The 21,091-nt window shown below is 37.2% G+C and overlaps 1 protein-coding gene across 19 annotated transcripts in view; it reads left to right on the top strand.

The window, feature by feature from the left end:
* Nucleotides 1-21,091, top strand: part of TENM3 (teneurin transmembrane protein 3) — a 1,290,863-nt gene that overhangs the window by 975,729 nt on the left and 294,043 nt on the right. For 14 of the 19 annotated variants that reach the window (XM_054295903.1, XM_054295906.1, XM_054295901.1 and 11 more), the window contains 2 exons: nucleotides 2,896-3,198; nucleotides 17,968-18,246. The exons of 1 other annotated variant lie outside the window; for it this stretch is intronic. In XM_054295903.1, the coding sequence (XP_054151878.1) occupies nucleotides 2,967-3,198; nucleotides 17,968-18,246 (511 nt within the window). In that variant the 5' untranslated portion in view covers nucleotides 2,896-2,966. The remainder of the gene's footprint in view (nucleotides 1-2,895; nucleotides 3,199-17,967; nucleotides 18,247-21,091) is intronic. 4 more of the 19 variants (XM_054295921.1, XM_054295916.1, XM_054295915.1 and 1 more) reach the window with 1 other exon arrangement.

Raw genomic sequence — 21,091 nt, 5'->3', positions numbered from 1 at the left:
CCTTGGTTTAAGATTTTAATCTGGTTTTGTAAATTAGTTGCTGTGCATTTGTCTATCCCTGCCAAGACCCCAAGATGCAGCTTTAATGTTGTAGGAAACAGAAGAGAAGAAAAAAAGGAAATATGATCAAATCTGTGCAGCAGTAGCTCATTTGAATCTGTAAAGATGTGAATGGGAAATCTTGTTAGTATTTAAGTAGTGATCTTTCAGAGAAAGGGGCTGATAGATGCAGTAAATGACAGTTTGGTTTTTTATTAAAATAATTTTCTCAATAATTGAAAATATTTCTCTCATTTCTTCTCATTGAAAAGTATTTTTTAGGGAAGAGGAAGGGGTGATTCATAATGTATCAATGATTCAAGTAAAGATGTAGTAAAGCAGTCTGCAGGTCTCCTTTTGTTTGGCTTGTCACTGCTGACTTACCCTACTTAAACATTAATTCTGATATTTGTTGCTGTGTTTTCTGCAAATATGTTTGTGCTCTCCCTTTCTGCTTGTTGTCTGATCACAGTAAAGAACATTTATTTGTAGACAGTTCTTTAAGATAGCTTTTATTCTGTCTTCTATTAGATATGTGTATTAATTCACTGATGAAATAAATTCAGACACAAGCCTGAGGATGTTGTTTCCTAAGACTTGCTGAGAGATACCATAAATTTTTAAAGTTAAAGGCTACTGAAAGTAAACAGGTGATTTGTATAATGCTAGATTCAAAAAGACCATGTTCTTAAAACCTGAAAGGTTTGTTTTATTGTTTGTTTCGTTGCTTGTTTTGTTTGTGGGTTTTTTGTTTTTTTTTTTTCAAAAATGCTCACAAATAATCCAGTAGTCCTCATTATTCTGGCAGGATAATCACTGCTGAAGTGTCTCCATAAAGTGGTGCTGTTAAACAGCTTGTATTTTTTTAACCTTTTCATTCTTTGCCTGGAAAAGCAATAGATAACCCAGAGAACTGCTTTTTGAAATTTTATTGAATTCATAGACTTCTCTGGGAAGCAGATCAGTACTTCTTCATGCTACACCATAGATTAACTCTTGAAGAATTTTAACTTGCTACAGTAATAACGTATTGTGGAAATAAGAGTTTGGGTTGTTGGTTTGGCTTTTGTTGTGCTTTTTTGTTATTGTTTTGGGGTTTTTTGTTGTTTTTTTTAACATTATATAGGATTTTGGAAACTTAGATAAAAATAAAAATTATTTCTTCTTTGATGTGAAGAGTCATGATGATGAATAGTGTGTCAGTTTTCCCATGGTACAGTTTAGAGACACTAGGAATTAGTGGCCCTTTAAAGTCTTGACATGCTTAGATGAAAGGGGAGATAGGCTTTGCACTGCAAAGGAATTCCCGTGTGTATTTGTTAATAATGATTTTTAAACATCACAGCTCAGTTTCATATTAATAAAACACAGAGTTTACAATATTTCTAGTAAACTGATTTTCCTGGAAAGTACTTTCGTTTATTAGTAGATCAAATGTTTTAAAATCTGAGTGTTTCATATAAAGCTAGAAAGATGTGCTATGTGGGCATGCAAACAACTAAACAGTCATCAGTTTAGTAAACTGTTGTGTTGTAAAACTTTTTTTTTTAATCATGTGAAAATATCAGTTAGCCACTTAAAATTTGAAAATATAAAAGTAGATTGTTTCCTTAAATGGAAGTCTTTGGAATTTATTCTTGAGTCTAAACTGAGCTTCAGATAAGCAAAGAAATGCAAAAACCGTTTTGGAAAATTGCAAAACAAAATGATAAAGGACTGGCTCTTGTTCACAAACTTGAATTATAGCTCTGTAGTAAATTTGATACTCTCTGAAAATATTTTAAGAAGTGACAACTAATTAGTTTGATATTAAGTGTTTAAATAAATGAAGAGTTGTAAAGCAACCTTATTTTGCTGAAAAGAGTGCAAATGGAGTTTGCTGCTGATTTGTGATATGTGTTGCTGTGTGATATGCATAGGCTTTCTCAGCTGCTTAAAGATAAAAATTATATTCTTAACTTTATTTTAGCACTTCTCTTGATAAAACAAAAGCAGAATATCCAGTCTTTCTTTCTGTCAGAAATGTAGATATTTTGGTCGAGGTTGCAGTACCCAATAAATTAAACTGAGATGTCTTCTTTTGAAAACTGAGAAGTTTTGTTTTGAAAACACATGAATTAAATATTAAAGCAAAATAAATAGTAATAGAAATATGATTCTTACTGTAATATTATTTAAAAACTTGAGGGGGAAAAAACTATTTCTGACTGTCATTTGCAAATCAAATATTTTCTTGCCTTCTAGCACAGCTTGCATAGAATATACTGGCTTGGATAAACCTTCCTGTATATAACCTGTGTTATTTGTGTAGCTTGCTGTGAAATTATGTGTACATGTTCTCTGAGAATAATTTTCTGGGAATAGCAATTGCAGTAGAAATTGTAGAAGCCTAAAAGTCTGCAGAAAAGTATAAAACCCCAAAATTAATACCACAAGTTTCCAACAAGCAGAAGAAAACCAGATATGCCATTTAAGCATGCAGGCTTCTCAGACAAAGAAAAAAAAAGCTTACCTGCAGATAGACCTTAGACAGCTAACACATTCCTAAAGCTGAAAAACTACTGTTTTTCCAGTCGGTTCTCTGCTCCAATCACTCTCTGCTTTTGATCTTTTAATCTGTTGTATAAAAATGAGTAATAATGTGTTGATGTTTTGCACAAGAATTTTTTTGCTAATGTTTTAGATCAGGGTAGCTCGTGCATGGAGCTCTGGCAAGTCTTACAGAAGTGCTTCTGACCCACTGCTGAGCAGATCTTTTTTTCTTTCCTTCTTTCTGTTCCAGACAGTTAGGGATCAATTACAGCCATTAGAGATCATTGTAACACATCAGTGGTTGTCTTTCTAATTTTATTATAGGTGAATGTAAGCTGAATGTAGAGAAGACTTGCCAATAAGCTGGACTGATGTGCGCAGAGAAGGAATGAAGTATGGATGTGAAGGAACGTAGGCCTTATTGCTCCCTGACAAAGAGCAGACGGGACAAGGAGCGGCGCTATACGAACTCTTCTACAGAAAATGAGGAGTGCAGAGTGCCTACTCAGAAGTCTTACAGCTCCAGTGAAACCTTGAAAGCTTTTGATCATGATTCCTCTAGGTTGCTGTATGGAAACCGGGTAAAAGATTTGGTCCACAGAGAAGCAGATGAGTATACCAGACAAGGTAGGCAAGATGTTTGAATTCAGAGTGTATCATTCATTAGTTCCAAGGCATTCTTGCTGCAGGAAGAGAATGTTATTTCACCAGTTCCATCAGTTTTGGTAAAACTCCACACATGTAGTACACTTCCCTTGTAGCTCCCTAAATGTTTTACAGAGATGGGGAAGCATTGTGTACCATCTTTGGAATAAATAATAGATGATGCACAGGAAGGAAATGGCCTGTGTTGGGCAGTGGGTCAGTGACTATATTGCAGAGTCAAGGGTGAAGCATTCAGGCCTTACAATTTAAAAATAGACCCCCAGTTATTTGACTCATTAATAAGTTGCCCAAAAGTTTGCCATTCCAGTATATCTAAAAATGTAAATAGTTTAAAAATTAATAGAAAAAATAAATACAAGTGTTCCAAGAAGACTGTTCCAAGATACGGGGAAACATAGTATGTCTGGATGAGCATAAAAATCATTCATTAGCTCAGTGCTTTTACTTTTAGCTTACAAGAGCAGTAAAAGACCACTGCTCAGTGAGTAGTAAAGGTAAATTAGTTCACAATTTGTGCATTTGGGTGTGTTGGATGATTTTTGTAGTGGTTATCTCTGATATATAACCAGATGGTAATCGGTTGCTAAAGCTCACTGTTGAGTTGTTCAGTTCAGGACTGGAGTGACATGAGAAGTCTGAATATCCATCAGATGCTCAAAACTTGACTGAATATGGTTCTCTTGCACCTTACTGTAGCTGACTGTGCTTGAGCACTGGGTTTGAACAAGATGATCCCAAGAGGCCCCTTTATATCCCAGGGATTCTGTGTGATTAAACTCGACTCCAGTTATGGTTCAGCACTTATGCTGAACTTTTGGATTCAAAACTGTAGTGCCTGGAACTGATGCTTCTACATTTACACAACTAAGCTACTTAATGTAAAGAGGAAGAAAAATGTTATGAAATGTGTAGAGTGCTTCGGCCCAGCTATCTAAAAGGATAAAGCTAGGCCAAGAGCTGTGTGAATCTGTGGCTCAGTTTTCTGTTTAAGGCTATCTCCTATTTTATGTGGAAACAAAAGTAGGTTTAGAAATCTCACTCCTGGTGAGACAGTCCTTAGTTTTAATTTTAGAATATCTAAATAATTTTTTCCATTGATGTTTTTTCTCTGTTCAATTTAGAATAACTTTACATTAAAATTAGAACTGGGCAGATGGTGTTGACTTCTTTGCCTACTAATGTTTGCAAGGAAAATAAAAATATTTCTCTTATGCACATGTAACCGAGGCTTGCTGCTACTCTACTTTCTGCTGTTTATTCTTTTTTTTCTGCGATGTGTTGAAAATTCAGGTTAACACTGTTTTCTAGTTTTTAAGTCATTAGTCACCTTGACATCATTACCTTAAGGAGGTAAAATCAAGAGGAAGTTTTTTAAGATCTGTACTATAGACACTGTCTTGTACTAGGTATGAAATTATGTCAGAACAGGCACCATTTAGTTAATGAATTAATAAACTATTGCCTGACTAGAGTATTATTCTTTTTTAAATAGCGATAACAAACTGGAAGAAGTTATGTGCTCTGGCATGTCACATATGATGGTACACTGGGGCTTCGTTTTTATTCCCTTTCACTTTCTTCAGAAAAGCACACAGGATTTAGCTAATGATTCTTACCCAATATGCAATAAATTCCACGTCTGTAGGCCTAAAATGGCAGTCTAGGATGGATAATACCCTCTTCACCTTCCAATGGTCTCAGCACTGTCTTCTGTGCCCATTTAATTTCCCTCATTGTCCTTTCAATTATTTTTGTATGGCTTAGTGTCTTCCTGCGCTGCAGAGCAGTTTGGCCCCTTTGGGGACTACCTGCAGGTTTGATAGGGTCAGGTAATAAAGGGCTTGTTTCAGGTAGTGTGTTCCTCATCTTTGACTGAGAATTTACAGCTTCTGGCATTGGGAGTATTTTGTGCAAAAGGTCTTCAAGGTCATTTCAAAGGTTTATAAATAATATATAAAAGATACTTTCCTGTTATTTTTTCCTCTCTGCCTAGAAATTGTATAAGATTTGTGGCTTTGTTGACAGTGTAATTGACAGCCTCCTAATTCAACAGGAAATTATTCTGTAAATAAAAATGGCAACCTTTAATAAATACCTTTAATTAGGAATGAATTTTAAAAATTAATCATGACCGGTGTTTCACTTTCTGCCCTTATTGTGTAAAACAATAATATGAAATTTTCAGTGTCAGCTGGAAAGTTACTGGAGCAGTTATGCAAGATTCTCAAGTCTCTCAAATGTGGAGGAATTAAAATCATAAAATAATAGACTCTTCTGAGTTGGAGGATACCTAACAGGATTTACTGAGTTCAACTCCTGGCCTTGTGGAGCATACCCCAGGAGTCACACTGTGTGCTTGAGAGTCTTTTCCAAACACTCTGGAGCTCTGTCAGCTTTGGTGCTGTGACCACTTCCCTGGGAAGCCTGTTCCAGTGCCCAAACACCCTGTGGGTGAAGAACCTTTCCCTAATACCCAGCTTAAACCACTCCTGGCACAGCTTCAGGCCATTCCCTTGTGTCCTGTCACTGGTCACCACAGAGAAGAAAGAGATCAGTGCCTGCCCCTCTTCCCTCACAAGGGAACTGTGGCCTGCACTGAGGTCTCCCCTCAGTCTCTCCTTCTCCAGCTAAACAGACCGATTGCCCTCAGCTGCTCCTCACACGCATTCCCCTCAAGGCCCTCCAGCATCCTCACTGCCCTCCTCTGGATGCTGTCCAACATTTAACATCTTTCTGACATTGTGGCACCCAAACTGCTCCCAGCCCTGGAGGTGAGACTGCCCCAGCCCAGAGCAGAGCAGGACAATCCCTCCCTTGCCTGGCTGGCCATGCTGGGCTTGGTGAAGGACAGGGCTGGCTCTCCTGGCCATGCTGGGCTTGGTGAAGGACAGGGCTGGCTCTCCTGGCCATGCTGGGCCTGCTGAAGGACAGGGCTGGCTCTCCTGGCCATGCTGGGCCTGCTGAAGGACAGGGCTGGCTCTCCTGGCCATGCTGGGGCTGCTGAAGGACAGGGCTGGCTCTCCTGGCCATGCTGGGGCTGCTGAAGGACAGGGCTGGCTCTCCTGGCCATGCTGGGCACTGCTGACTCACATTTAGAATGTCAGTATGTTTTTTTATGCCTGATATTTTAGAGTAAATCCCTGGAAAGCTTTCTGCTAGGCAATCAGAACTTTGCTGTCTCTTCTTCCTGAGTTGTTTCAGTACATGTTTTTTGTTCTTCCTCTCCCAAAATCCAGTGGTAGGAATTCAGAAAGGGATACTGCTATTGGAGATAGGTGTGCTTTATTTATGGTATCTTTATTCCATGAGCTCTTTTCTTGTGGAGAGGAGATTCTCCAATTGTCTCTTCCAGTCTAATGATATTTTTCCTCATGAGTTGAATTTCTGTTGCTTTAGATTAATTACATAAATAGAAATATGAGCCCAAAAATATATATGATTGTCATTTTGATTCTCAAATGATTATGTCATTATGATTCTCAACATCTAAAACATATTGTAAAGTATTTAAACATGAAATTATTATATAACTGGGGACTATCTTGTTACTTTTGAAAAGCAGCTGACAGAACTAAAAGAGCAAGTAATATGTTTTAGGCAATGGGAACTACATCTAGGCAATATGCTTTCAGCTAACATCCATGAGAGCTAAGACCTAGTTCAGTCTCTTCTTTTTCTTCTGCCCCTTCACCTGTTGCAAAACTGTTTTGTTTTAAAAATTTTCGATGAGGATTATTTAGCCTACTATTTTGAGAACTTTTAAATTAGTTATTTATTTTCTCTTTGTTTATGAACCTCAGAGGAGAGCCATGTAAGTGAAGGCCGTGAGCCTTTTTTACTTAGTTTCAAAAAAGACACTCAATTTTGTATTATTTTGAGAAGATACCTAATCTCATGCTTGACAATGGCTGAAACTCCATGAAAGACTTTACTTTAAAGGTGTGATATGTGTTAGAGAAGGAGATGACACCTGTTTTCATATACTTCAAAGTATCTAGCTATACAGAGCAGCCTGATTTAAGTGTGCTTTTCTACTTGATTTAAATGTACTTCTCTAATTGAATTCAGCAACCTAAGTGCTTGTAGTTAGACTGGAGCCATTGGTGAGGGGTTGAAACCAGATGATTTTTAAGGTCCCTTCCAAGCCAAACCATTCTGTGACTGATTCTATGATGGTTTATTGCATTATGCCCAAATCTCTTGCTCAATTAAAACTGACAGTATGAAGTTGAATTTTTTGTTGTACAGAGAAAAGTTCCTGTGTTTAGAAATTGTATACCACTTCCTGTAAGTGATATAAAGTGATAGTACATAGGAGACTGCTATGGAAAAATATTTGAAAGTGTGGCATGACTACGGTGTGGGTGGGAAGGATGGTGGAAATACAGAAAGTAAGCAGTACTTTTAAAATTGTATTTGGAAAAAAAATTGAAGTAATACTTTAGTAATATTAATATAATTGAAAAAAGATCATGAATCAAACCTGGACTCACAATAACTGAAAAACTTTGTATTAATTTAGTAAGAAAATGCAGGCATGCAAAACCTGTGTTTTATTTACCATTGGATACATGTTAAAGGGAAGAGGTGGCTATGAAATACTGATCAGGTAGTCATTGTTCTATTTCAAAGACTTTTGTAATTGCAGAACAGTGTAGTGGTCCTACAGAGGGATCCATGTATCATGTCAGTGAGATTTTGCACAGGAACAGAAGCTGACCCACAAGCACGGGTGGCAGAATTTAGTGCAGGTTTGTGCATGTTCATCTTTTCTTACAAAATCCTCACAGCGCTGTTTGCAAACTGTGTAAATTGGAAAACTGAATTGTAGGGCACCTTTTTCTATTAGAAGACCCGGGGGGATAGTGCAGGTTTTGTTAGATTTTTACTTTTTGGAAGTTTGAGTCAAATATGATTTAGACTGCGGGTAAAGTTATTTGGTCTTCTTAGATGGCAGTGAGAATGACTTCATTGCATTTATCAGTCAGAACAGTTCGCTGTCAGCCAAGTCTCAAGATCCATTTAATTGCATTCTATCCCTTTCAGTTTTGCTGCAGAAACCATTCCTATGCATAGTTTTATACCTTTACTATTCTGGAATACTTAAGTGCCTAAATTAGATTAAATGCTCTAAATACCTTCTTGAAGCTGCTGGAAGAGAGGACAAATGTACCAAATAAGTAAAGAAAAAGAATTCTTTTCCTTCACAGTATGCTGGACAGTCATTCCTGGGTGCTAAAAAGTAGAGCCATGTGCAGTATGTTACAGTGTGTGGCTATATCACAGCTATTGTTCAACTGCTATTCCATCAAAATTAGATTTAGGTGCTAGAAAAATATCACCATTCAGGAAAAGAGGGACCTAAAGGAGTGATATACACGCTTTGACAATTTTATTTTATTATGTAAGTTATTAAATACTGTCAAGGATACATTTTTAAGACCTTAGAAACTGGTACCTTAATTGCAACTCCTGTCCTAATATGACTCCAAAGTCTATTGCTTTAAATACTCGCCACCCAAAATGAGTTATTTGGATAGTACAATCTTTAATCTTTTTAGTCACTGTAAATGTCAGCTGTAGGATGAAAGGATTTAAATGGTCATGTTTTTCAACCTGAGGCCTGAGTACTTGTACCTGTCTGAAGCAGTGGAAGGATAGATACCTAAGAACATTTTGGCTTTCCACTACCTGGGCTTTATTGATGAGCAGATTTTGCCTATTGGGTAGGCAAGTGCTTCCCAGTAGAACTGCATCAGTCTGCTTTGCTAGGTGTTTATATGAAGGCATGAAATAATATATTAGGGACTTTGTGATCTCCCAATGAGCAAATTAATTACCATTCAGCAACACGGCAAGCGCTGTCTCTCAAAATCCAAGGCAGATATTAGAATTAGTGTTGTATGCTTCCTGGCTGCAGTGCAAGATGTGTCCTGATTGTCGTCATGACAGATCCTTTTTTGCTATGCTGAAACATGGCCACCTGCAGTGTCTGCCTGATTTCAGTGGGTAACTTCTGTAAGCAGCATACGGTGCCAGTATGTTCTGGATAAATTTGTGGCCTTGAGCTAAGCACAGAACCTTCTGCCAGAGGTGGTTTTTTTCTTTTTTACCTTGTGTCATACAGGAATGATAATACCTACCTACCTCACAGGCATTTGGGGAAGATTAATTAGTCTATGTTTGCAAAATGCTTTGAAGATGAAAAGCACCGTAAGTGCTAAGTAGTGTTATAATCTCTCATTGTTATACTAGTAACTTCTTAAAGCAACAATAAGAAGTTAATTGGTTTTCAGGTTCCAGGTGATAAGGATATGTTGACTTTTAAAGTTATTCTATTAGCTGCAAAGTGGTATGAAGGAAAACATTTCACTTTTATTTGATTAGGAGTATATTTAGTTCACGCTCAGTGATATGCACACGTGCTCTAAGGTATTTATCGAGGTGAAATTGGCCCCTTGTGGGTCATGGCCTGTAGATGAGCTACAGATCTAGAGACAAAGGGTAATTGTGATTCTCCTGGGAGAAATCAGCCTTGGTTACTGGCAGCACGCTGCTTGTTCAGGTAGTTACACACAGACACTGCAAGTCCATAGAGCAGAAACCTTGTCTTCAACTAGTCCAGTTGCAAAAGAGGAGAATTAACTTCTTGATCATAATGATTAAGGATTTGTAAGGTGACCAAGAGGCCTTCACAAGGATTTTCAGCCTCATGGAAAGGAAGATAATGTAGAGGGTCTGTAAGTGCTTTTATATCTTTTCATAGCTCATGTACGGAGATGTATGTGCTGCTGCTGTTCATAATAAAAACTAAATGGTGGACTGGGGAGATGAATGGATCCCATGCATGGCTATAAAAGATGACTTAAGTATGTTAACATCTACAGAGAGGATAAAGCTAGAGCAGTGTGCAGTTAGAGGTGGGATGAGGAGAGGAATGAAAGAAGCTGGAGAGTCCTGTCTCTCCTGTCTGTTGATTCAGTGCTTAGGGCTGAGAGTCAGGGCTGGAGGCCAAGCTGTGAGTGATTGCTTATTCCATCAGATGGCAAATAAATGCATAAAGTGAAGCAGAGATGTAAAATGGGGGTAATTTCTCAGAAAGTTCCTTGATGCTTTTTGAAATTAGTTTGTAAAGTGTCAACTTACAGGCTTGAGAGCCAGTATTCGGTGTTACTGAGCTTATTAAAGCCAAAAGAGGAAATGGCAGAGCCAAGGGAGCACATTTGCTCCAAGCTTTGTTCTTCTGCCTTTTTTTTTTTTGTGCCATAAATATTGCTGAGTGGTAAATCTTTTCATGTCTTCAGCATAATGGACATTTTGCTAGAACATCTAAATTAAAACATTGCTACACTACATTATTATGGGGGTTCACAGAGTGGAAAGCCTTTTGGGGGATTGTGACAGGAAGCGTGAGAGATAGAGGGAATGAGAGGTTTTCATTTCTGCAGAAACTTTTGGGTCAGTATTCTGGGTTATTGCTTCCATTTAGCTACAGCAGTAGTCTGAGCACTTCTTTCTGTCCATGCATCAAAGAGTCAATTCCCATGCATGTGGAATACTTCCGTATGAAGTTCCACAAACTGAAATGGATGGGTGGCTTCAAATAGGCACATTGGGGTTTTACTTTTTACTTTGTACCAGTTCCTAGCCTGTAGAACTAATTGAGTTTTCTACCACGCTGAGAGACATATCCCTCTGGGTCCTGTCCATCTGGTCACTTGTGGTGGCAAATATGCTTTTCCCTCATGGAAAGGCGTAAATAACAGTAGAGTTTCTCACCCCCCTGTATGCAGGAATAGCAGTAAACCTGAGCTCCAGTTTGTGTGCATGCTTCATCCTGCCTCCCTCTCCCTCACCTTCCTTTCCCATTTCAGGCTGTGTGTCATGTCATTAACACTGTACTGGCCCTAATGTGGCAGTTCATACCTGTCAGATCTGTCTTTGTAGGCTCCTTGCAGACTGGATATCCATCATCTCTACATTGCTTACCCTTGGGTCATATTTTCTTCACATCTATCAAATTTAGGCTTTTTGTAATTCTTATTTTGTAATAAATGGCTGCTTGAATGTTGATGTTTTGGTCCCAGGATCCAAAGATTAAGAGAGATGCCTGAACTGTCTATACTGTCATTCTGCTTGTGATCAAGATGTTGTGTTCTTTGCTACTCATGGAGTTGTATTTCTTTTCTAAATCCACAAATCCTATTTTTTCACCTCTGGCAGCCCATGATTGGAACAGCTGTGTTGGATTCTCTTAATTTAGTTTTTATATTGTATAATCATAGTCATAAAATCAGATTTTAATATAAAATCACCAAATTTGGAACCATAATGTTTAAATTATTAGTTCATTTAGTGGAACATGTTTGCTTCGCAGCTTTGAATTGTGCAGTTGTGAAATTATCTTCAGCTGGCTCTAATCTTACTCTGTGGTAACTTCAGATGGGCTTGATGAACAGCCCTTTATCCTTATACTGCTTTAAGAAAGGCTTCTTATACTCTAGTCTGAGGATTAGGACTGTAGATCCCCCAGCACTTCGAGCTAACAAGGAATAAAATTATGAGTTTCTCATATTGCACAGGAGAGTCTGTGTGTTTGACCCTTCATTTGGTAGACCAGTGACAAGAGGATGACTATGTTTCATACACATGAATTCTTCCCTACATCTGAAAATAAAAACTTTCCTAGGCTATCTTTTCAATTAATGTTTTCTTGTGATTCTGTGGTAACAAAAACATGTATCAAGTTTAAAATACTGTATTTCCTGCAAATATCCAAATATATGTGTGTGAATTTTTACCTCAATAATTGACTTGGAGTTTGAGTCTTGCATAAAGCTCTTCTATCAAGAGTAACACAAGAAGTAGAGCTCAGGAAATTCACAGTATCTGGCACTAACCTTTGCAGAAGTCACCAGGACCATGACTTATGTCCCCAAATGCTTTTAAAAGTCCATAAGGAACGTGAGAACTGTGATTAATATTTGTTGAGAATAATGAGCATTTGAAAATTATATGCACATTTGATGAGATTTTATGTATTTCAATGCTCTTTGTTATTATATAGTTTACTGGATATATTAGAGAAGCAACTGTCTTTCATATGAATCTTACAGCTCCACTCTAAATCAGATAATGACAAGAAAAAGTGGTTAAGATGGCAAAGTGAATAGAGCAGAAAGGTCAAGAAAAAGAGATTAAAAGGTGACAAGGAAGATGGTTGAGATGAGTGAAAAGAAAAACACAGGAATTAAGAACAGGAGGAAAATGTGATACAGTGGATTAGGATGGTTTAAATTTCACAGATAATTTGCACAAAAGCAAAAATCAGGCTAAAGTAATAACAACGAAACATTATAGCAAATCAGAAAGAAAATGTTAGCACAGGGAAAGCTCAGTACTTGTCAGTGTTCACTGCAGTTTCTTGCATCCTGGCGGACAGAATTCTGCACGTACAGCTTTGAAAGCTCCCTTTTAGTAAATATATTGTGAAGTTTGTGTGACAGAATGGATGGATCTCATCTGGTAGTCATTCTCTCTTTTGTGCAATTGTATTCTACCCACCTAACATTCTGACTTCTGGAGACAGTGTTTGCACACCCCTTGTCAGAGTTTTCTAGAGCATCTAAGGTATCTGGTTTGCTATTTTTAAAAAAATCTCTATCTTTTTTGTTTTCAGCAAATTTGTTATCCTACTGTACATTTATGTCCACATTCTTTCTCTCAAGTAATTTCCTTACAAGTGACCTTATTCTAAGAGTGAGCTCTGCAGACAGAGCTTCAACAGGAGAAATATATCCCCTGCATAGTGTCTAAATGTGAAATAAAAAGGAAGTAAGTACTTTTCCCATATGAGAGTAACAGAAAACAGTATGGTCCTTGCAGGAACACTTTGATACCAGTGCTATTTGTACAATAAGCTTATATAATTAATGTGCTATTATTGAGCATGTATTTCTATGCAGTAATCTACGGACATAAAAACTAGAGAAAGATCTTTTTCCTCATTTGCTTTCTAAAGAAATGAAACTACTTTTAATTTAAAAGAAAAATTAGGATTAGAGTAGCAAGTCAAGGAAATGTAAGGGAGAAGTTTGGTTCTCCTAAGGACCATGATCATTGTTTCGCATCTGTACAGCTTTAGATGTTTCACAGTTTTACAGAGTTTGGTATAAGTGTTTTTGTCATGCATTTTCACATAGTTTTTGTCATGCATTTTCATATAGGGAAAATGTGCTTGATTTTTGAATGCCTCAAATGTGTTCTAGGCAGGTAGAAAAAGGTTAAATACAAATGAAGGACAGATTAGAAAGGGGACTGACGAGTAATGAATGATGCAGAGAGGCAGATATGGTGTGAAACATTATCAAGAGCCAAACTGAACAGAATTTAAAGTGTGAACTTTGATATGTTTGGGACCTCTGCCTTTTTGGTACTGTGTCCAAACTGATAGGACAAAACCAAAGTCAGCGAAGACACATTATAGTTCCTGTCTTTAAAAGCTAGGGGAGTTTGGTGTATTTTTATGCTAACTAGGCAGGTGCTTTGGAGGCTTTTCAGTATTTTTTTCTATGGTCTATTGTTGCTAAAACCTGACTTGTCAATTTATCAGTGGTTAATGAATTAGTAAGGACAGTGCTGATGGCTGGAGATGCTGACAAATTTTATTTCGGCAACTTTTATTCATTCCTTCTGTTTGATTCTTTCTCCTTTTCATGGTTTTTAAGATAATATCTCTGTGTTTATATTTAGTATAGATCCAACTTAAAGCAGACACTGACAACTGAAGAACCACGGGACCTTTTCTTTTGTTTAGTAGTCCTCTTCAAAAACCCATTTCCACAGATAACATTTCCAAATTGAAACTTAAGTTATTATGGAGGTCTTTGAAGGACTTCCCCAAAATAGGATGGGGAAAGAAATGTAGACAAGTGCAGCAAGTTTCCATTTAATTCCAGCTTTTAACTTACAGCTTTATAAAGAACTACACCATTTCTGCATATGTTAAAAATTCTTATAGCAGTATTTGATTAAACTAAAAAAAAAGCACATTTCTAGATTATGTAACGTGATTCTGGCAGAGAAATATATATAAGCACATTATCTTTTAAGAATAATAATTCTATATATAGACTTATATGTATTGAAAGTATGTTGGAATCCTTTTTTGTGTAAGTGATGGAGTTAAGGAGCTGCACCAATCCTACATGGATCATTGCTTACACAGAAAGTTGCAACATAACAGGTTGGCATGTTGCTGCACAAGCTTTAGGAAGTTATTTTAGAGTTATTAATTAATTAGTTATTAATTAGTTTTGCTCTTGTCAGCACAGAGGATGTCAGCAATCCTTACAATACCCATACATTGATATTCCTAGCCAGGAGAAATGCAGCATCTAATAGTTGAGTGGTAGTAAAACAGCATTATTGTCAGTTTTTAAAACTTAACTTCGTGACATATCATCCCAAATATTCTAAAGTCTCAAAGTGTCTCCAGAACAAGTATCCTTGAAATGTTGTGTCTAATTTTGTTTCTAATTTTCACTTCATACATTTTTTAAAGGAAAGGAAAAAAACCCCATAAAGCATTATGGTACCTGTTCATGCTGTACCTCCATTTTTTTCTCAGGAATTGGTTCATTACAATGGCCAAGCTGTTTTTAAGTCGTTATGAACTCTTGAGGCACTTACTGTCAGTGGGAGAAATTGGAAATGTTAAAGTGTAAGAAACCATTGAGTAAATCCCTCACATGGAAATCATTCTGAAAAGATGAATTAGAAACTCTGAACACAAGAAGAACATCCTCGCTTCATGCTCTTTTCTTTTTTCTCACTGAGCTCATACAACCTCTTTTTCAGCTTTTAATTTGATTTCATAGTTTTGTCCATTATCAGGTGAAAGCTCCCAGCTAGTCTGCTACCCACTAGGTCTGCATCCCAGCTGTATTCAGCTTCCCCTGGATCCTGGAAGATTTCCTGTTTTCATTGTTCAGAAACCTTAAGGCGATATAAAATTTTTCTATTACATGTGTATGATTTCCTTTGGGATTTGAATTTTTGAATTTCTACAGAAATAATTTCTCCACGTCAACTTCTCAGTTTGGGTTTCATGGGTTGTTTGGGATCTGTTTTGTTTTGTTTTTTCATTTGTGTAGGCAACTTACATGGACTACAATCCTCTTAGTGAAGCTCTTAGGATGGCTTTAGGTTAGAAGATTATGTAGCCTGATGATTCTAAAGCTGTTACAACATTTCTGGGCTATGTTGTAAAACTTCTGAGTGTAGTGAAAAGCTCTAATATATTGAATGGGACGAGAGGGCAGTATTCAAATCTTTCCCCTTTTCTGTTTTGGTTGTGCAATGTCATTTTGTGAGGTTTTTTACCATTCACAAGAGAGGGAAAAGATTTTACATAGAGATAGGACATTGTAAACTTCAAGTTAAAAATCCATGACTAGATGGTAGGTGGTATGTTATGCTTGAGACCAAGTCTCCTGTGAAGCTCCTGAAGATGTTCTGGAATGCCTCAGGTGGTTTCACTTAGGTGCTTATGACAAGGAAAGAAGTGTGTGTGTAAGAGCCTTTCCAAATTGCTGTGCCTGAGTGCAGGGGTGTTTTTGCAGTGGGGGAGCAGGGGCTGTGTGCAGCAGGCTGCTGGGGGAGCTGCAGGGTGTGCTGCTCTCCTGCTGTGCAGCTGCCCTGCCTGTGGCTCAGGGGGCAGTGGCTGTGTCTGTCTGCATCCTTCCTTGCCTTCACCTCAGCACCATGAGCCTCTGGGGACCCCAGCTGGAACACCTTGTCCCATTCAAGTCAGCAGCAGTTTTGTTACTGACTCCAGTAACCTTGTCTTTGGTCAGAATATCTCTTTCCTTTCCATTTTGCTTGTCAAAATGCTCTTTTTAGAATAAATAAGGTGCTGCATGTGCAACTGTGTTTACTCCTTATCTACCCCATGTGTGTGTAGAGACACCTGTATACACAGACATGTGCACAGAGGCTTCTTCTGTATTTGTATCTGATTTTAGGCAACTGTTTGAAAATGTAGATTCACATACTAATGTACCAATAAACCAGTGTTCTAAAGTGTCACCCTTAGTATATATCTACAGAAATGCAAAATAATGAGCATTTTAGACACTTTACTACTTTCATCTCTGACCCTATTACCACTGGGCGGTTTGTTTGGCCTGTTTCCTTTGCTGATTAGTTTCAGCTCTCAATAAAACCCAGGAAGTCACATGGCACGACAGCTTTAAAAAGTTACAAGATACTATCAGTGTGCGTGATAATCCCCTTTCTTATACCCTTGACACTGTTCAGACATAGTCATAAATATGCTTGCTCCTTTATGTTTACCTCCCCAGCTTTATTTTCATTCAAATGTCTATTCACAGCTGCATAATAAGTAGTTTGATTTGTACCTAATTGTAGTAATTGATTTTCATAATATATGAAAGTCATTGTCAGAATACATTTATGGTTCTGACTGTGAACAAACTTGCTGCAACAGCTTCAGGTGTGTGCAGGAATAAAATAATTAACCAGATCACTTTAAAAAAGTCAATGACCAGTGCATTAACTGTTAATATTTCAGGAATTATTTGCACTTCTGTATTCATACTTTTGCTATTCTATTTCTTTCTCATGTATAGAATTCTTTTCTTGACATATTATAAGCTTTCATTATCTTGCTAGTGTGTTTTTATGTGAAATGACTAATTACAGAGAAATTAGGATGCCTGTCAGATTCAAAAATTGAATGTGTGTCCTGATTTATTCTCAGAGCTGCGAAATAATTGTGGGCTAGGGTGGAAAGGTATTATAGATATAGGTATGCAAAGGAGCTTGCCAAGTGTCTATATATCATAAAATGTCTTAAATCTACAGACATAAAAGTGGGATGAAGACACAGCCATTAAAAAGGCAGTCATTTTTGAGTGTCGCATAATTTAGACACTCTAAGTTATTGAAGTGTCACAAGTTTATTGCACCTAATTTATTAATACAATCATTGGGATTCACTTATGTCTCCTGCTCTGCCCCAAAACAGGCTAAAAGTCTGTTAAAATGCACAGACTCTGCTTCAGCAGTCAAAGTGTAAAATGCTTCTCAAAATACAGTGACATGAAAAAGAATAATTTTACTGTAACACTTGCAGGTAACAGGTGGTTGTATTTCTGTTTGTAATTGTATATTAAAGTAGGGCAGAGAAATCAAATAAAAACTGGGTGAATTTTGTTCCTGTTTATCTTCCCCATTACCACATTAGGTGATGTTTCTATGGGGAAAATAGCATCTTGCTTTGGCCTCTAACAAGGACAAACAAAACACTCTCCCCAAAATCAACCAAGTAAAAATTCTGACAAAAACCTTGTTAAGTGCTTTTATGCTTGGAAAAATAATTTTTCTTTGAAAAAAGGGAAAGTTTATAATTTTTTTTAAAAAATCCTTTCATGTACTGAATTGGCTTTTCTTAGTTAGGAGGTTCTATTTTGTTTATTTGCTAGCCAGGATCACTTTGATGCATTTAAGCAGTTGACAAAATACTGCTGAGAAGAGCTGGAGACAAAAGCATCCACTTGATTGTAATACAGGTGGAGTTTTGACAAAACACCTTATGTGATATCTAAGACAATTAGAGACATGAAGAGTTTTTTTTACTTTAAAATTCTTTAAAATAAAATAATTAAAAATTTCTCATCTTTTGTTATCTTTTTTTCCCCTAATCAGGACAGAATTTTACCCTAAGGCAGTTAGGAGTTTGTGAACCAGCAGCTCGTCGAGGACTGGCATTTTGTGCGGAAATGGGGCTCCCCCACAGAGGTTACTCTATCAGTGCAGGGTCAGATGCTGATACTGAAAATGAAGGAGTGATGTCTCCAGAGCATGCCATGAGACTTTGGGGCAGGGGGGTCAAATCAGGGCGCAGTTCCTGTCTGTCGAGCCGTTCCAACTCAGCCCTCACTCTGACTGATACCGAACACGAGAACAAGTCCGACAGTGAAAATGGTAAGTTCTTGTGCATATGCCCATGTATAAATGAATGTTTATTTGCTGTTTTGGCTGACACTCAGTAATTTTAAATCATTAAAGGAATGGCCTTGAGTTATTTGCCTTCTCTTTTTTTTTTTTTACCTTCTCTGGTTTTTTTTTTCTCTCCTCTTCCCGTAAAAGTCAATATTCAGTATCAGTCCTAACTAACACAACCTTTGGGCATTATCTCAGGCCATGTCACCTGTTACCCTCTGGGGTACAGCTAAGTGGTGATAAAGTTTTTCCCCAGGCTAGCTTGCATTCAAAAGTTTCATTGTAAACTGTTCTTCACGACATCTTGGAGAAATTGCAGAATCTTGGAATGGATGAGTGAACTCAAAGAATAGCTTATTAACAGGGCTTATGTGATTGAAAAAGAAATTTGATTGTGCTTTAAACTTCTTAGCTGATGAGAGCAATTGGAATTGTGGTGAAGAGGGACATGTGGCCTTTGATGTGCCTGGGGGACTGGATTACTGTGCAATTAAAATCTGCAACAAAAATCTTAGCAGCTTTGTAGGATGTGGGGTATGACCATTGTATGTTAAGTCTTAGAGTTTAAATGAAAATAGGTTAATACAATTGACTGATTCATTTTTAAAGCTTTTCAAAGTTTTTTTTTACCTCCTCTTGAGGTTATGAACAGAATCTAATGTGGTGTTAAATGCTAACTGTACCAATCTTAACTTTTATTTGCAGAAGATTTTCAGCTTTGCTAGAATTAAAACAATTAATTCTTCTATTAATTTCATGACATTCTATGTGAAAAACCCAAAAGAGGAATAAAGAAAAATGAGTAACTATGAAAATTAGTGATCGCTATTGCCTGCATGTCTACATGTCTTTTTATTAATTTATTAAGCCTGTCTGCTCAGCTGTACAAAAATTAGAGCAATTTTATTGCTATCCTCCAGCAATGACTGTAACACACGGTGGGAAACAGCTATGTAGGTATGTATGTATAGAAATGCTTAAAAACTTAATGCACTTTTATTTTAAACTACAAGCAGTGAAGTTTAGTCCTTCTTGTTTATTATTTTAACTTCAGCTTGAGAAAGCAAAACCAAAGCTATAATTTGCTGTTATTAATACTTATTTTTCTGCGGGTGGCTGTTTCTACATGAAGATACCTGTGCAAAACCACTGTCTCAAATGGGACCCTCCTTTTGTGTTGGATATAATGCTACATGGTACCTGAGCAGCTCTCAGTGTTCACAGGTGTCTTGTGTCATGCTTGGAGAATTTGTTTTGAGTCCGAGGCAGGTTCTGAAAAAGGAAGACAGAAGTACTTACCTACCACCTTTTGGCAGTGGAGTTTCTGTGTGATAAGGCTTGGTATTTCAGCTGCAGAGCAATCTAGAATAAGTTGTTGAGCAGTTCTGTGATTTTGAAAGGTCTGTGGTGAAACAAATTCTCTTGACCCTCTTGTAAAATTCTTGCTAATTGATCTTGAAAATATATTTTTATGTGCACATGCATGCACACGCTATTTCCATAGGAAGTCATATCTTTGCATTACAAAAGACGTGACTGCTTCAGAGCTACCATAGGTTTGGTATACTTTTTAATATATTTTATACTTAAAGTTTTTTGAAAAGGAAATTATCTGATTACAATGTGCCAAAACATCCTCCATCAGCTGAAAGTTAGATTGTTTTGTTTTTACATGTGTGAGAAGACTGTGAATGTGTTAAAAAATGCATTATTCTGCAGTGATTAAAATTATGGAAGGAATATCTGGTGTTTGATACGACTTCAGTGAGAAGTTTAGCCACTAAAAAGGATTACAGTTGATTTATTTATTAATAGGGAGGCCAGCGGTCCAATTTAAGAATGTACTGGGACTGCTGTGAAGCTAATGAAATTTTGATGGCTTGAGAGTTCCCCAGGGTTATGAAACATCTATAACTTGGACCATGTCATGGGTCGCCGTTTCAGTGGAGATGTTAAAAGGGTGAAAAGCTTAATCTTCTTTGGTATTTTTTCTCTGAATTTTTGTTTCCACTGAACATGGAAGACTTGGCTGAGAAATTGCTTTATACACGTCATTGGAACTCAGTACATTTAATGTTCACAATAGAATAGAAAATACAATTTAAAGCCAGGGAAACGGTCTTGCCCTGGCAGGCACAGGTGCTCTAATCAAAGGGCTGAACTGCAGGTGCAAGTTTTGTTAATTTATGGCCTGAAGTTAACAGCTGTGCCAGAATCCTGTTGAAATCTGACAAATTTGATAAGGCATTGAAACCAAAGTGAGAGTTACAAGTCCTCTGTACTGCATCCCCCTCTGCTGTGTGGGAAAGATTCCTGACTGCATGTTGTTTAATTTATTTTACAAGTAAATGCATTTCTATGCAGCATATTTGCCTCTAAGGTAAAAAAGGAGCAACTGGTGATGATAAGCAAAGCATAACACCACCAGATTGTACTTCCCTCACCTAAAGACCTCAGTGTTTCAGCAATCCCACTGTTCACCCATTGAAACTACTCACTGTTTAAATAGTCCTTTGCAATCATCAGGCCTTATTGGAGTTAATGGGACTTGTCCAAATGATGAGAACTTTGACTCATCATACGGGTTTATGATCTCAGGATCAGCAATTTGCTGAACATACTCGGGGTTTTCTTTCTTGCCAATTAGGCAGGAAGAGAAGCTCAGCATCAAAATAGCATTTCCTTTCCTTCCTTGCAACTGTAATGTACTTGCTCTTCTGAAATAGTTGTTGATTGCATATCCCTCAGGAAGGCAAAACTTGTAATTCTGCTGCATAATTATAATAAGCAAGAAGAAATAGTTTGTTGAAAATACTAACCTTTTATT

The sequence above is a fragment of the Melozone crissalis genome, unplaced genomic scaffold (assembly GCF_028551555.1).
Source record: "Melozone crissalis strain CALT ecotype California unplaced genomic scaffold, PUWL_Pcris_2 ptg000006l_1, whole genome shotgun sequence".
NCBI classification, from domain to species: domain Eukaryota; kingdom Metazoa; phylum Chordata; class Aves; order Passeriformes; family Passerellidae; genus Melozone; species Melozone crissalis.
This window is presented reverse-complemented; position numbering and strand designations above follow the sequence as displayed.